Source organism: Lupinus angustifolius, chromosome LG15, assembly GCF_001865875.1.
Source record: "Lupinus angustifolius cultivar Tanjil chromosome LG15, LupAngTanjil_v1.0, whole genome shotgun sequence".
Classification (NCBI taxonomy): domain Eukaryota; kingdom Viridiplantae; phylum Streptophyta; class Magnoliopsida; order Fabales; family Fabaceae; genus Lupinus; species Lupinus angustifolius.
In genome coordinates, this window is record NC_032023.1 from 10,659,377 (window position 1) to 10,674,454 (window position 15,078).

The following is a 15,078-nucleotide window of genomic DNA, read 5'->3' on the forward strand; positions in this document are numbered from 1 at the left end:
TCTAATAAATATACTTAATAGATGATTGAGTTTTTTTAATGAACTGATGTTGTGAAAGGTTCAATTTTTAGTTAAAATTTTAATAAGAACAAAATCTACTCCAATTTTTTTTCTTTTCACAAAGATTAATTTTAACTGTAAACCAGAACAAATTCTTAGCGAAAAAAACAATTCAACCAAAATTAAAAAAATAGACGAACCCTAACTATTGAACCAAGAAAAATTGGACCCTACACGTCGTTCACATGAAAACAAACGACGTTTCTCATCTGTCGTTTTGACAGAAACTCCCTTCCAAGTTTCATTCATTATCTGAAGCCGAGCCTGTTACTACAAAACCAGAACATGAAGAGAAAGAGAGAAGGAGAAGCGGGAATGGATATAGTGTGGCAGACCCCAGCGAATCCCCCGCACCCTCAAGACTACATTTTTCGAAACGGTAACATCGAATCTCTCTTAGTCAAAGGTTTCACACATTCAAATATAAGCAGTGCAACACTGTAACATTACCCTTTTTATTTGTGCAGGGATACGATACGTTAAACCATACTACTTCGAGTTTATAGCTCATGTTAGTTTATTTTTTATTTTTTAAATAAGTTTGTTATATTTATAAGGTATAATGTAAAAAAAGAACCTGATTAAACCCTATAACATTATGAATTTTTTGATGTCAGGTTAAAAATCGATGGGCAGGGAAAACCATTGTTGATTTGTTCGCTGATGAGTTTAAGGGTCGACCTTATGAATATTATGTAAGAACTAAGAACCATGACCACTCACTTTTAGTTGTTTGTTCAATTGTAAATTTTAGTTTCTTAATGTTTATGTTTTGGTTATTATGTGATGTGCCATATGATAAAGTCTTCAAATCATGAAGTAATCACTGTATGTATCATATGAGTTTAATTCATTTACCGAGTTAGATCATTAACCGCATACCGAAGTCAACTGTGTATTCAGACCTACCATGTACTACCTGGTAACTCATTACGTGTGATCATTTTAGCGTAAAATGTTTTACACGATCATTGATCAATAAAATATCACATTATCGTAGAAATTAAATTATTGAATCATACACAGTTACATGGTTCACTCATTTAGTCTACGTAACGTGCACCGAGTTCGGCATAACTGTGTACCACATTCTGACTTCCATTTAAAGGAAGTCTTTGTTATAATAATGTAAAAAGTGAAGAACCATGTAGAACTGGGTACCATGCACCGGTAACACGAATTATGTAACTATGAATTCCTGCCGTTCAGGTGTTTCCCACCTAAAATTTTGTTCACAAAAAAATCCTTTGCATTTAGGATAAATTCTTTTAAAACTTTTTCAAACAGACGGCAATATATAGTTCATTGATTTCATAATTTTTCGTGAGTTAAATTCAGTGAATATGGTGTTGCCTGAGAGTCTTGGCTATTTGGTTGTTTCTTCTAAAAATTGTAGGTTAGTGCAGTAAAATGTGGAAGGATTCAAGTTGATGGTGAGATGGTGCCGGTTTCATACATGGTTAAATCATCTCAAAAGATAAGCCATTTTGTACACAGGTTAGTTTTTTCACTTTATGCTTTACTTGTATGAAATGATTGAACTCAAAACTGATGCCGTAAAGGTTTTAGGCATGAACCACCTGTGATGGCTTGCGATGTTCCTATTCTTCAAAAAGAACCGGATGTGCTAACAGTTTGTAAGCCAGCATCTGTCCCTGTAAGTAAGCATTAACAAGTGGACTGATGAATTGCCTATGTTATAAAACTGTCATGTTCAGTAAAATACATTGAGAGAATGGACTTGCCCGTTTCAGCTGTTTCATAACTAATTTTGCTAGTCTTACGTTTTCAGTTTTCTTCTGATTTTTACTGAGAACAACATGAACTATTGTATCAATCTTGTACAAATATGCAATTTACTAATACATAAGTTATATTTTGCAATTAGCATAGTTTTTGCGGTATTGCCCCTCTGTTAAGACTGTCACTTTTGTGCATTACTATCAAAGATGCATACGAATTTCTTCAAAACAAATACATAATAATTGGCTACTAAGAACAACTTGCAACATCATTTTAGTGGGAATGCCTCTATGTATCTCTGTGCTAGAATGTTTATAGCTTTCTGCTTCTCATATTTTACATGCCGTGGGTTTTCAATTACATAGTATCGCCAAAAGACTGAAATTAGCATCCTAATTATTTATTTATTCAGTAAGCTATTTTGAACTCTGCTAAAAAGAATGTATTTTCATTTGCTTCTCTGGCAAGCTTGCTGAAATAAGCTTACTGAAATAAGATAAACAAGCTTATAGGGAGGTCATAGGCTATTTTCGTAAGCTTAAGAAAACAAGCTGTTTTCACTTCTCAAAAGCCAAAATAAGCTCTCTAGAATCTCTTAACTCAATATGATTAACATGACGTTGCTTTTATGTTATTTAAATTATTTCCTTCAGTTCTATGAAAAGAAAGTCTGAATTCTAAATTCAACTTTCAGTACTAAGATATCTTTGTAAAATTCAATTGCTTCTTAATCATAGTTTGATTTGTATTTCATATTCATATGTGCTAATGCCGTGTATTTTAGCTGTTACATAGGTTCATCCATGTGGTCAATATCGTAAGAACACTGTTGTTGGCATCCTTGAAGCAGAGCATGGGCTAGCACCTCTTTTTCGTATCCAAAAAATGCTTTTTTTGAATTAGATTCTGTAATCATTATCATTATAGAAGATAAATGTGTTATGCTAATAAGGTTTTTGATTTCCAATTACCATAGAAACATGTACATTAGAGGTGAGCCTCGGCGCAATGGTAAGGTTTCTTGCCTTGTGATCTCGAGGTCATGGGTTCAAATCGTAGAAATAACCTCTTAGCTTGACAGAGCAAGGCTGAGTACATCTACACTCCCCAGACCCCACTTAGTGGGAGCCTCATGCATTGAGCCATCCTTTTATAGATAACATATATATATATATTCTCTCATGTACTTAGATTCTTTGCTTGCCATATCTGTTGGAGTTTATACATTTTGTATTTTGCCTTTTACCTTGACATGATCATCTCAGCAATTCATCGACTGGATCGCCTTGTCTCAGGACTTCTCATTTTGGCCAGAAATGCTGCTAAAGCTGATATGTTTCGGCAGCAGGTGAGTTTGGCCTGAGACTTCTCTTTTGTTCTTCACCTTTCTTCTGTATGAACATTTATTCTTCAATCTAAATAAAAGATGAATCTGTTTAGCTTTACATGACATATCTAAGAAATAACATCAGCTCATTATGCTATATCCTTTGAGCTGTAGCCCCTTGAAATCTTAAATATACATATGCACATGATTTTTGATAAAGGTAATACTAATAGTTCTGACTAAGTATAGGTTCCACTATTTGTTTAGTGAAAATATTGCACCCAAAAATACAAATGAGGTATGTTCAGATTGTACTTTACAGACTTTACTATTTACTAGGAATTTATGGAATAAAATTTCAGTTTTCTGGAAAAGTGTTTGGTTTTACTTTGAAGCTAATCTTGTGTTCAAAAGAATGTGGAACATGAACTGCATATGCCAAACATAACTATTCAGTTCATTATGAATTTAATGAGTGATTCTTCTATTGCTAGTTTCTATGTGCACTTCTTTTTCTTTAATTCACTTGCAACAAAAGGGTGCTCTTGTTAACATAGCATATGATAAGAGATGTGCTGGGTTATGCAGTCAAGCTAGGTTTCAAAATCACAGTTTGAGTATAGAGATGCATGCCTAGAGCATCACATTTAGTTTCAAATAATGATCTTGTAACTTATATCAAAAGCAATGATCATAAAAACCTGACTGTTATATATTGTCCGCAATGAAACAAATGATTTATCTTGTCTCATGTTTCAATATGTTGACGAGTTTATAACATATGTACAATTTGATTGTTACAGATTGAAGGTGGCTTAGTCAAGAAACAATATATAGCAAAAGTAGTTGGGGAATTTCCCGAGGATGAGGTGAGGTATTCTTTTATTTGAGCTGGATAAGTTATGTTACATATACCCATAAGTGATAGTGTACTGAAAAAATATACCCTGCAAATATTTCATATATGAAATTTTTGTATAAATAAAAAATTATTATAAATACAACATTTTTTGTTAATATTCGATGTCACCGTTAGGATTATTTATTGATTATGTCTATTGTCCTTTTCTTGAGGCTTAAGGATCTTCTTGACATTTGGTTTTAAGATAGGGAAGGCATGCTGGTTTCTATTCCTCCCTTTTGGGTTTCTACCAGTTTTGAAAATACCAATTCAGGAACAAATTTGAAAAGAAAAGGTGAAGTGTATCACAAGATTAGTTTTAAAATCAGTTTAGAACAACTGACTCAATTTCACCATTAAATGCTTAAAAAATATCATCATATGATAGAAGCCATCGAGTGACATGATACCAGTGTATTATGATTCTGATTCATATATCTTATTAAGTACTGCACATAAGGGTGAGACATTCTCCATTTTGTCAAGTCTCTCATGCCTATTTACTAGTAAGTAGGTGAAAATGGCAACATTAATTAATAACTGGCCATGTCTGAGAAAACCAAGCAAAAGTTTTATCAGTTTCTTGGAGAAAGAAACTAATCCCTTAAAGATGTCTCTAGCGATGGGTCTAAGAGGTAAACTTTGAGATGTCCCAGAAATCATCCAATTATGAGGAGCTTTGGTTTTAACTGTTTATGGGGTTGGAGAGAATTATGGATGTGGCCAAATAAGACTGATGCAAGTAATATCTCAAGTTCTTTTTCTTAGAAGTGGGTTTGTTCAAGCAAAGGCGCATGTTATCACAATTCACATATAAAGGCATTATTGTTGTTCATTATGAATTGCCTTTAATGAAAGTTGCAAATTATAATATTGGCGCCATGAGAACAGCTGTTCTGAAACATCAATTCTGAAATGAAAACATTTAAAAAGTTGTTCTTGGTTTTTGTTTTAAGATTTGCATGTTGAGCAATTGATAATTGTTCTAAAATCTTAAAACAAAAAGGAGCAACCAAACAGGCTTTCGTTAACTGAAACTCAGTCTGAGATTGTTAGCTCCCAATTTGCCCTGACTGTGTTTTTGACAGAGACATGTACTGATTGCAGTCATTAGTTTGTATTTCTATGAACTTTAATTTGTAGAATGTGTTGATTTCATCCATTGTTTTAAATTGTGGTTTCGGTTGCCTTTTATGTTGCGTTTACCGCAATTTCGAAAATTACGAGAAAATGTGGTCCCAAATTGCAGTCTCGATGTCATTGTAGAGACTCACAAAACCACAATATTGTGACTATAATTGTGGTTGCAGAGTGTAATACCACTGACTTCAGCTAGGTTGATTTAAATTAAAATTGAGATACTTTTCTCTTCCGTTGACTAAGTTTTGCTTTTCAGCTAACTGTTGATGCCAATATAGACTACAATGCTCGAGAAGGAAGGAGCACAGCAGAGGTAAGGCCTTTTGTTCTATATGGTCTATCGTTTGAGAATTTTGGTTTTTCATTTTCTAAAACTCCAATTAAGATATAATTTATCATTTCCCTGTCTTAATGGATATCTTCTTTTATCAAAAACAAATTTGTTGAGCTATTATGGTTATTTCTTGAGTTTCTATCAGCCAGTGATGTAATTGAGTTAAACTGAATTTCAAGTGGCACTTAGTTTATAGGTAGTCAATTGCGGATAGCGAAGCATAGCAGCCGACCCCAAAAAATATAGCGGGATATCTAGTAGCGGGACAATTGCTACAACTAGTAGTAATGGCAACAGGGTAGATTGGGGTCAGGTTTATGCTTACCCGACCCCGAAATTCAAAACCCGAACCCGAACTCGGCGTGGTTGAAATTAACAATACCATCCCTGAACCCATCGGGTTTCGGGTAACCCGAACCCGACGGGAAACCCAAAAAATATTCAATAACTGCTGCAGTATTACATCACTCAAGGATAAGTTGAGTAATTCAATAGCTGTTGGCTGTTGCCATTACTACAAAGCATGCTCAATTTTGTGCAGAACGAGTAGTGATTACCAGATATTGCAATTTAATTTAGTTGCAAGGCTGGTATTATTCCAAATGGCAGATGATGCAGCCTGAGCATATGGTCCCATAGAAATCAATTAATGCAGAGCTTATATATTTTGTTTGTTCTAGTGTCTTTTCATAACATCAATGTATTCATTTATTTAATTTATTAATCAGGAGGGTTTCGGGGTAGGGTACCAAATATACCAAACCCAAACCCAAAAATTAACATCGGGTAAAACCCGAACCCAGTGACAACGAGTTTAACCCATCGAATTCGGGTTGGGTTTTGGCGGGTACCCACGAGTTCGGTTTTCATTACCATCCCCACAACTAAGAAAAAGTATTTAAGTAATTTATAGCCTACACATGTAAATACACAAAAGCATTAAAGGTTCATATTGTAGAAACATTCCTGACTAATAATGAAGATAAGAGTATTACATATTCTAGAGGCGATCGAAGTTTGAGGATATAATAGAGTTATATCTCATTCGCAGCAAAACACGTAGCTGGTCATGGCCCCGATTTGACTTGCGATTCCACTGTTACTTGACATGCTAAGGGTGCCCATCTGCAACTCTATCCACTGCAGCGTCGCAAGGAATGGCTGAAAGCCTGCTACACTCTGCTATCGCAGCTCTTCACACACTATTGACTACCTAACTTAGTTTTTAGTCTCAGCATCACGGAATTACGGATACTAACAAGACAGAAATGCAATATGACACAAACACACACATAGACATAGCACAGTCACTGCGACTAATGTGAAGTGTGTGCGCTTCCTTGCTATGATCTTTTTCTAATGTGACCTATTGATAGAAACAGGTGGGGAGGGAATTGGTTCTCTAAAAACAATAACGTTTAATTCAATGGAATCTATAGCAATAGGCAATCACACCACAAGTTGTAATATAATGAGCAATTGTAGTTATGGGTTGAGAAAATAATGCATGGGATTTGTCCTTGTTTGGGCCCCTTGTCCTCAAATAACTACTTGAAATTTTGGTTATTTACAGCCATTTTTTCTTTCTTAGAAGGAAACCAGAGTAAGTGTGTTGATTCCACTGCAATAACCTTCCTCTGCTTCTAGATACCCAGTTGAAATCCAGACAAAATTTGGTAAAAGGATGATTCTCAGAGATAAACGCAAAAGACATACAGAACGCAACACCAAGTTTAGGTTTAAAAATAAAAGGATCTTGTGGATGAGGTTAAGGAATCTAAAAGGATGTTAGATTGGGAAACTAAGTAGATAAATATTTTATTTATTTAATACATCATTTCCCAATGGAACATTTCTACTTTTGGATTCTTTAACCTCAGCCCTAAGGGCTAAGGTCGAGGATAACAAAACCTTTGTAAAAGTACAAAGTCTAAGCTTCTATCCACTAATTAAAACACAGAGCTTTGCATTCTCTCTAATACTCAGGCACACAAGTTTTTCCTCACTTTAAATGCAAAAAATTAATACCACGAATTACAGGATAAAAAATACCACGAATTACAGGATAAAAAATACCACGGAGTCTATCTCTAGATATTGAGTGTTTTATTAAAACAAAAAACAAGCTGAGTGCTGATGATTATATTGGTTATTCTAAAGCTTCAGTAATAACTAATATTGTAGGAAGAAAAAGGAAGTCAATACATTCTGTTAGATGTGAGTAAAATTCAAAGTGGGGGAAGGGCAGGAGGTTATCTTATATGATAAATTGAATGGCTATATCTTTGTTAATGCAGGTCAGAGACTCTGCCAAGGGGAAGACTGCCTCTACGAAATTTAGTCGGATTAGTTCGAATGGTACTCAAAGTATTGTTTTATGTGAACCAGTCACTGGTCGTACTCATCAGGTAAAGAACTCTTAGGCTAATGTCGGCTGATATGGATTGATTGTTTCTCACCACTCAAAGCTTAGGCAGCACATTTGAATACTTTTCTATTTTTCCTCAGCTGAAGATGTTTTTGATCTTTATAACTTGGTTATTCTGTCGATATAATTCCAATGTATGTCCCTGGTATCTTTTGAGTTACACATTACTATGTTCAAACTCCAATATGTTTTGAGGCTGAGCTCTTGCCATTAAATGTATATAAATGTGGTTGATATGCTGCCACACGTGCTGGCTCGTCACTGGTGTCGTACAGTGACAAAACATCCGAAGTAGGCTGAATGTCAGTCTTGCTGTCTCTCTATTTGTAGTATTATTTTAGGCAACAATTTGAGTTTCATCGTCTTGTTGATAGTGATACCATTGTTCCTCAGCTAAAGATGGTGCTTTTGATCTTTATAACATGTTTATTCTGGTGATGTAATTCCATTGCATGTCTCTGGTATCTTAGTTACACTGATTAAGAAAGACTTAGAAATTTTTTTGTCGATTAACATGATTTATGAGAGAACATTATGACGTCTTTCGATTCATGTTGTCGACCCCACCTAATGGGATAAAGGCTTGATTGTTGTTGTTGTTGTTGTTGTATGTTTTGAGGCTAAGCTCTTGCAGTTACATAGATATAAATATGATGTCATTGATTTGCTGCCGCATGTGCTGACTCGCCTGTGATGTGTCACAACAGTGTCATCACATCCAAAGTAGGCTGCATGCCAGCCTTGCTGTCTCTGTATTTGTATTATAATTTTGGGCAACAAGGAGTTTCATCGTTTCATTGATACCATTGTTGGAAAAGAGACGCAGTAAAGGAAAAACCACAGATGCAGTTATGAGGACCAAAGACATCGTGCACTTTATCTGTTCAACTTGTTAGTAATATTAATATTGGTGCTAACAAATACTCACCTCTTGTGTAGATACGTGTTCACTTACAGCATTTGGGACACCCAATAGCCAATGACATGCTCTACATCTCAGACCAGACTGTTGATCGATCTATTAAAGGGTCAAGTGCCGATAGATCAGCTCGCATGTCTGATGCTTCCCTGCCATCAAATTTTGATGAAAAAGTGATCAATGAATGTGAAGAAAATTCAGATTCGGATTTAAGCATTGATCCCATGTGTACAAACTGTCCAAATTTGGCACCCAAAGGGTAAGAAGATATCTATCTTAGAAATGAAAGTAATTGTTTCTTTGTTTGTAATGTAAATTGTAAAAGAAACAGAGATGCATGACTTGTTGTTAGGATAGATTTTCTCATGGTGGAGCCTTGTCATTACGGCATCTGAAGAGACCATAACTAGAGTAGGATAAAACAGACCTTTACAATGCAATGCAATACAATGCTGCACACAAGTTAGATCAGTTTATAAGTGTGTTTGGTGTCATACAAGTCATGACGTTAGGGCCTAATGAACTTAGAATTAGGTGAAAAATTTGCTTAGTAAATAACTCTGTTCATTTCTTATATTTTGTCTTCTTAGTATAAAGCTCATTCTGGATGAATATTTCAATGTTGACAATGCATTACATAACATTTTGTTAAAGTTTACATGTTTATACTTTCTGGTATTTGTTATGTGTCTATGTTTATGTTTATGTTTTTCTTTTGGGTAATATGTGGAAGTTATTGTCAGCTTTTGGCTTGTTTATTGCAAAGCATTGAACTTATGATTCTGACTTCTGGATTATGTTCTACCCTTGTGATTATGAATCTCACTTGATATGCATTTCTGTCAATTTTATAATTCACAGATATGATGATGATGAAGAAGGTCTATGGCTACATTGTTTTCGGTACTGTGGACCTGGATGGGAGTATGAATGCCCATATCCTGATTGGGCCAAACTTAGCTAGACAACTTAAATATATTTTTCATGGGACTTCTACAACACATAACAATTTATCTGAACCTTAAAACCCAAAGGTTGGGAACACATCTTCTGTCTCGCAGAGTGTGTCATTCCATGTGTCACTTGATACTTTTACATCATAAGAATTTTCCATCTGAGTTGGTTCTTCCGGTTCATTATGTGGGTTATTTATTCTTTTTATCCAGATACACTGCAGAAGAATGAACATTTATTATAATTTTGGTGGCAGGGGAAGGTGTACAAGAGACACCATATGTTTCTATTTGAAAATGACATGTTGTGTTAGTGCATTATGTACTAATTTTTTGTGGTCAAAGTATGTGTTGCTTTTTGGACGTTAATGTATTGCATTGCATTTGGCAACTGAGTGAAAGGAACTTGGAAGGCAAATTATTAAGACATATGCTGTTACCTGTAACAGCTGGCTGAACAAGTGTATGGACCAATTTCTAAATAGGATTGAGTGTTTGAGTTTGCGGCTGTTACTTGTTTTATATATAATAATACAATAATATATTTGATCTAGTTCACAATTTTTAATCTACTATGCTTCAAATGTAAATACACCTTCACTTTTTCATATCAATTTTGTATGCACATATTAGATAACAAATACCATTAAGGAAGTGTTGATCTAGTGGTATAAGTCTTTACTTTCAGATATATCATAGATCAAATATTTGATATGTTGAGTGGCATTTGTTGAGACTTGGAGAGGAAAATTCACACATCTTGAAAGAAATTAGTACTTTACCTATAGAGTGAAGGTAAAATTAAATAATTACTAAAATAAAATATTAATATTTATATTAAACAATGAAATTAATAAATACAACGTCAATTCAATAAAATGATTACATGGTAACACAATAAATAATTGAATTAAATAATTTATTATTTGAAAGAAATAAAAGTACAAGAGATAAAAATGATTACACCTAAGCATATCATACACACCACAACCTACGAGGAACGTCTTTATCTCATTTTTTGGAATATGATACTTGAGTAAGTTTCATTTTCATATTTGCTTTCCTTATTTGCTTGTTATGAAATACTATTGGGAATTTAATTTGTTTTCTAAAAATATCATTCATAAAAGTTAAGAGATTAGAAAGATGATGTCATTAGGGCCATTCTACATAGAAAATGAAACGTTCCCATGGGAATCCAAAATTCCCAAGAAATATTCTCACCTCCTTCAGAAATTAATACCCTTCAATTTTTTATCTCCTAAACAAACAGTAGGAATTTTCTAATCAAACAACCTAACTTATTGTTTTATTCACGATATAAGAAAGTTACTTGATCAATTATAAATTTTGCTGTTCATATTTACGACTCTACTACTATTGATTAATTTGTTGGGATTAGAATGATTGATTTACTTAAAGCCTTTCTAAACCTACTACCAAAGATTGGAATCTCATATTCCCAACTGAAATTCCTTAAAATGTCAAAATATCCTTTTGATATGGAATTTTTGGTAGATGGAAGTGACATTGATCCAGACTAAGTCAAGTGGTGCTAAAATTCTCATAAATAAAATTAATGTTTTCAATTGCATAATTAATAAATTTAATTTGAGACTTAATAAACCAACCACGTGTCATATCTTCCTTTATACTTTGGATGAGCGAATTCGTTTAATGATCATCCCATATTTTTGCTATTAATTTCCTTTCAATTAATCAAAATGATTTCTTTAATAAAAAAACTCAATAATCAGTTTTTGATCCAAAATTATATAGTCTCTGATTTGCCAATTGCACTTGGGGATACATGTTGATGCAAAATAAACTATTGTTAGACACATAATTTAATGATATAATTTGGCCATGTAATTAATGGGGGTATTATTTTAATATGAGCAGAAGATGTGTTAATATCTTTCTCATCCATAATCAACTCTTAAATTAAGAGTTTTGGTTCAATGACCATATTTTTCTGTGTTTTGACCATAAAAAACATTTTGATGACTCCAAATTATTTGAGAGGTCATAATACACCATACATCTTCTTAAGTCATGTAAGTGATAATTCATTGATAATTGTGTCACGAGAATTGTGAAACCACTAGGCCGGAAGGAATTTTCATTTTTTAAAGAGAATAAAATATCTCCTTATATCAGGAGATAACTTATCTCATTCTGTCAGTGAAAGTATGACATATGTATTATTTTGTTTAATTTTAGAAATATTTTTGTAGAAAATGATTAAATTTGACACATGTCATGATTTTAGTAGTTCTAAGAGATAACTTACCTCCTTATACTAGAAGATATTTTATTCTTTTTTTTTAAATAATTGGTACACAATTAAAACAAGCTTGTGAACCACTAGGCCAAAAATATTAGTCTAGTGATGTAAAACCATGCTACATCTTTATATATAAACAATGTCAAAGATTAAATATTTGATTATGCTGATACTTGTGGAAGGGGTAACCTCACACCTCCTAATACGATTAGTTCAATGAGGAGAATAAATATCCATGGTTATGCCAAAAAAAGATTCTGGAAACTAATATCTCACCAGGACAATTCCCACTTTCAATAATGATACGTATTGCTCGTCCAAATAAAATCTAAATATCGAGCATCGATCATTAAATATCAAGATTAATTAGTGCATTGTTTCCAAATCTGCATTAACACAGGCTTAATGTGCATGTCGATCAAGGATATCCATAATTAAAAAATTCTTAAGGTTCCATTAAAATATTCACAAGGTTTCATTAAAAAATGTTATCAACATGAGCACTACAAATAATTTAAGTAGCACACGCCTTGTCAAAATTATTTAAAATAAAACAACATATTATTAGGAACATAAAATATCTAATGATATAATCAGTCATGCAGCACATAAGATGGATATCTTGAATTCTTGCCACTATAAGTGAACAAATGGAACCGTTTAAAACTTGGGAAAAATATAAAATGACAATAATAAAGGTAGGGGGAATGATGAAGATATGATTGAATTAAAGAATGAGCTAAGCAAGACCCACCACAAAGTTGATGTAGGACATTTTGTATACAACTATCATGAAAAATCAAATCAATCATAACCAAATCATTTATACATATATATTATGAGGCAATCATTTGTACTGACTTTAGGTTAGCCACTAAAAAGAAAAAATAGATATAAAGCAAAAATTGGAATCATATCTTAGGTCTCACTGGCAGCCCCTGCCATGTACTCAACAAAGACAAGTTATAAATTACGGTCATAATCATATTATTTTGAATGTATTATCTATGAATTATCAGCATAAATATTTATATACGATCAATATATTATATATTATTCATTTGTATTATTTTTGAAAAATCAATAATATTTAAATATAAATGGTAGATGATAAAGTGATAATATATAAACTTATTATATCTACATAATTTTTCTCATGTTATATTTTGTTATGGTTACATTTATCAAAATTATGGACTATTGTTGAAAGAATATAATATATATGTGTTATTAGTATAAATATTTATATACACTCACTATGTCATCTATTGTTCAATTAATAATAAATGATACAATGATAACGTATAAAACTCATACACTGTCGATACATAACTTTTTGTCCCTTATCAAAAAATATGATTGAAGGGCAAATATAGAAATGTTTTCTCTTACAGTCTTACTATATGTTGATTTGTGATCGTCGGAATGTAGTGTGCCTCCTTATTTTAAAATAATGTTATATTTATACAGTGTAAAAATTCATATATATTCGGTACATCATTCACCTTTTATCTGTATTAATAATAATAAAATTTATAATGATAGTACATAGAACTTACGCACTGCTTTTTTTCATTTTAAAATTGTGAATCTAAATTTAAAATATGAATCTCTATATTTGATTGAGGTATGCGAATAGAAACAACAAAAAACATTAGAAGAAGACGAGGTTGGATAGATGAAGATGACACATAGGGTAATGGAGAGTTTGAGGGGCTTGATTTTAAAGTCGACCTAACAAAGTGGTTCAGTACATCACCCCTTATCTTTTCTATTATGTTGGCACATCTTCTTGTACGATTGGGTTATGTCCATAGCAAGAGGCAAAGGTTATCTTTTGAACACAATCATAGGCTAACTTTAATTTTAGGTCGACTATGATGGTTCATTTAATTGCGAAAAGCCCTTCAATGCTTATCTTATATCGTCCAATATTTGTGGCCCAATAATTCTTTGGTTTGACGTTAAATTAGAGCATCTTACTCATGCATTTTCCTCAACCTAGCGTTCCCATTTAATCGAGTTTATCATACTCCAAAATTTCAATTTTATAGTGAGACATTTGGAACAAACTCATTCATATATTTATGTATCTTGATCAGAACATGACATCTTACTAAATGGTTTACACAAGTTAACACAAGCAGAGGATCAATCTTTTTCCAATGGGGATTTGATATAAAGAAAAGAAAGGAGGAAAAATATCCAAATTGTCTTCTTCATTTTTGTATTGCCTTTTATTTTGAGAATTCCACTATGCCTAACTTGTATAGGATAATACCACGAAACTTGATGTGGTGGGCCAATATAAATCGTGCGGATTCATGTTATTTGATATTATTGAGAAAACTATCATAGCCACCACCTCTTGGGGAATTTAACAAGACAATATATACAGTGAAATATTCAAATTTCATGTGAATAAAGTTAATACACTTATACATCAGTAAAATTAAAATAGATATATCATACAGAAATATGAGTATAATATCATTTAGTTGTAAAAAACTGTAAGACCTCCGTGATCACTATAACTTTATCATTGATAAAAAATTAATATACCAGTAGAAGATCCTTATTTGAGCCCGAGATTCTTCCTCCCAAGAGTTACCATCTGCTATATAAATTGAGTGTAAAATTTGTACACTGACAATATAAAGATTTATATGTACATCACCCACCATTTATTTGTATTAATTGTTTAAGAATCAATAATAATTAGAAATGAATAGCTGATATAGTAATAATGTAAAAAACTATTAGCTTACATCTTTTTGTCATATAAATTTTATCTCTAGGAATTTTTTTATGGGCAAAAGATTATATTAAGAGAGCACAACCCAATACAAAGAGATGATTAACACAAAGAATCAAAAGAAAATTATAAAGAACAAGATACATCAAAATGAAAAAGATCTTATTTGAATCAACTATATAGATTATATTAAGAGAGCACAACCCAATACAAAGAGATGATTAACACAAA

General features: G+C 32.7%; 1 protein-coding gene across 2 annotated transcripts; it reads left to right on the plus strand.

Moving 5' to 3' along the window:
- On the plus strand, positions 299-10,318 carry LOC109328705 (RNA pseudouridine synthase 7). 2 transcript variants are annotated; one of them, XM_019562288.1, is made up of 12 exons: positions 300-439; positions 528-571; positions 678-755; positions 1,457-1,557; positions 1,630-1,717; positions 2,599-2,677; positions 3,069-3,151; positions 3,934-3,999; positions 5,428-5,484; positions 7,803-7,913; positions 8,873-9,111; positions 9,714-10,318. In XM_019562288.1, exons 1-12 carry the CDS (start codon positions 346-348, stop codon positions 9,814-9,816), a joined length of 1,143 nt encoding a protein of 380 aa, XP_019417833.1. In that variant the 5' UTR covers positions 300-345; the 3' UTR covers positions 9,817-10,318. The 2 variants fall into 2 exon arrangements, with proteins under 2 accessions (XP_019417834.1, XP_019417833.1); XM_019562289.1 differs by lacking the exons at positions 2,599-2,677; positions 3,069-3,151 and having other exon boundaries at positions 299-439.

Excerpts from the sequence above, each read along its gene's own strand:
- LOC109328705 (XM_019562288.1), top strand. The coding sequence starts at position 346 with ATGAAGAGAAAGAGAGAAGGAGAAGCGGGAATGGATATAGTGTGGCAG. Across the intron at positions 756-1,456 it reads GTCGACCTTATGAATATTAT|GTTAGTGCAGTAAAATGTGG; the intron begins GTAAGAACTAAG and ends TAAAAATTGTAG. Across the intron at positions 7,914-8,872 it reads TCACTGGTCGTACTCATCAG|ATACGTGTTCACTTACAGCA; the intron begins GTAAAGAACTCT and ends CCTCTTGTGTAG.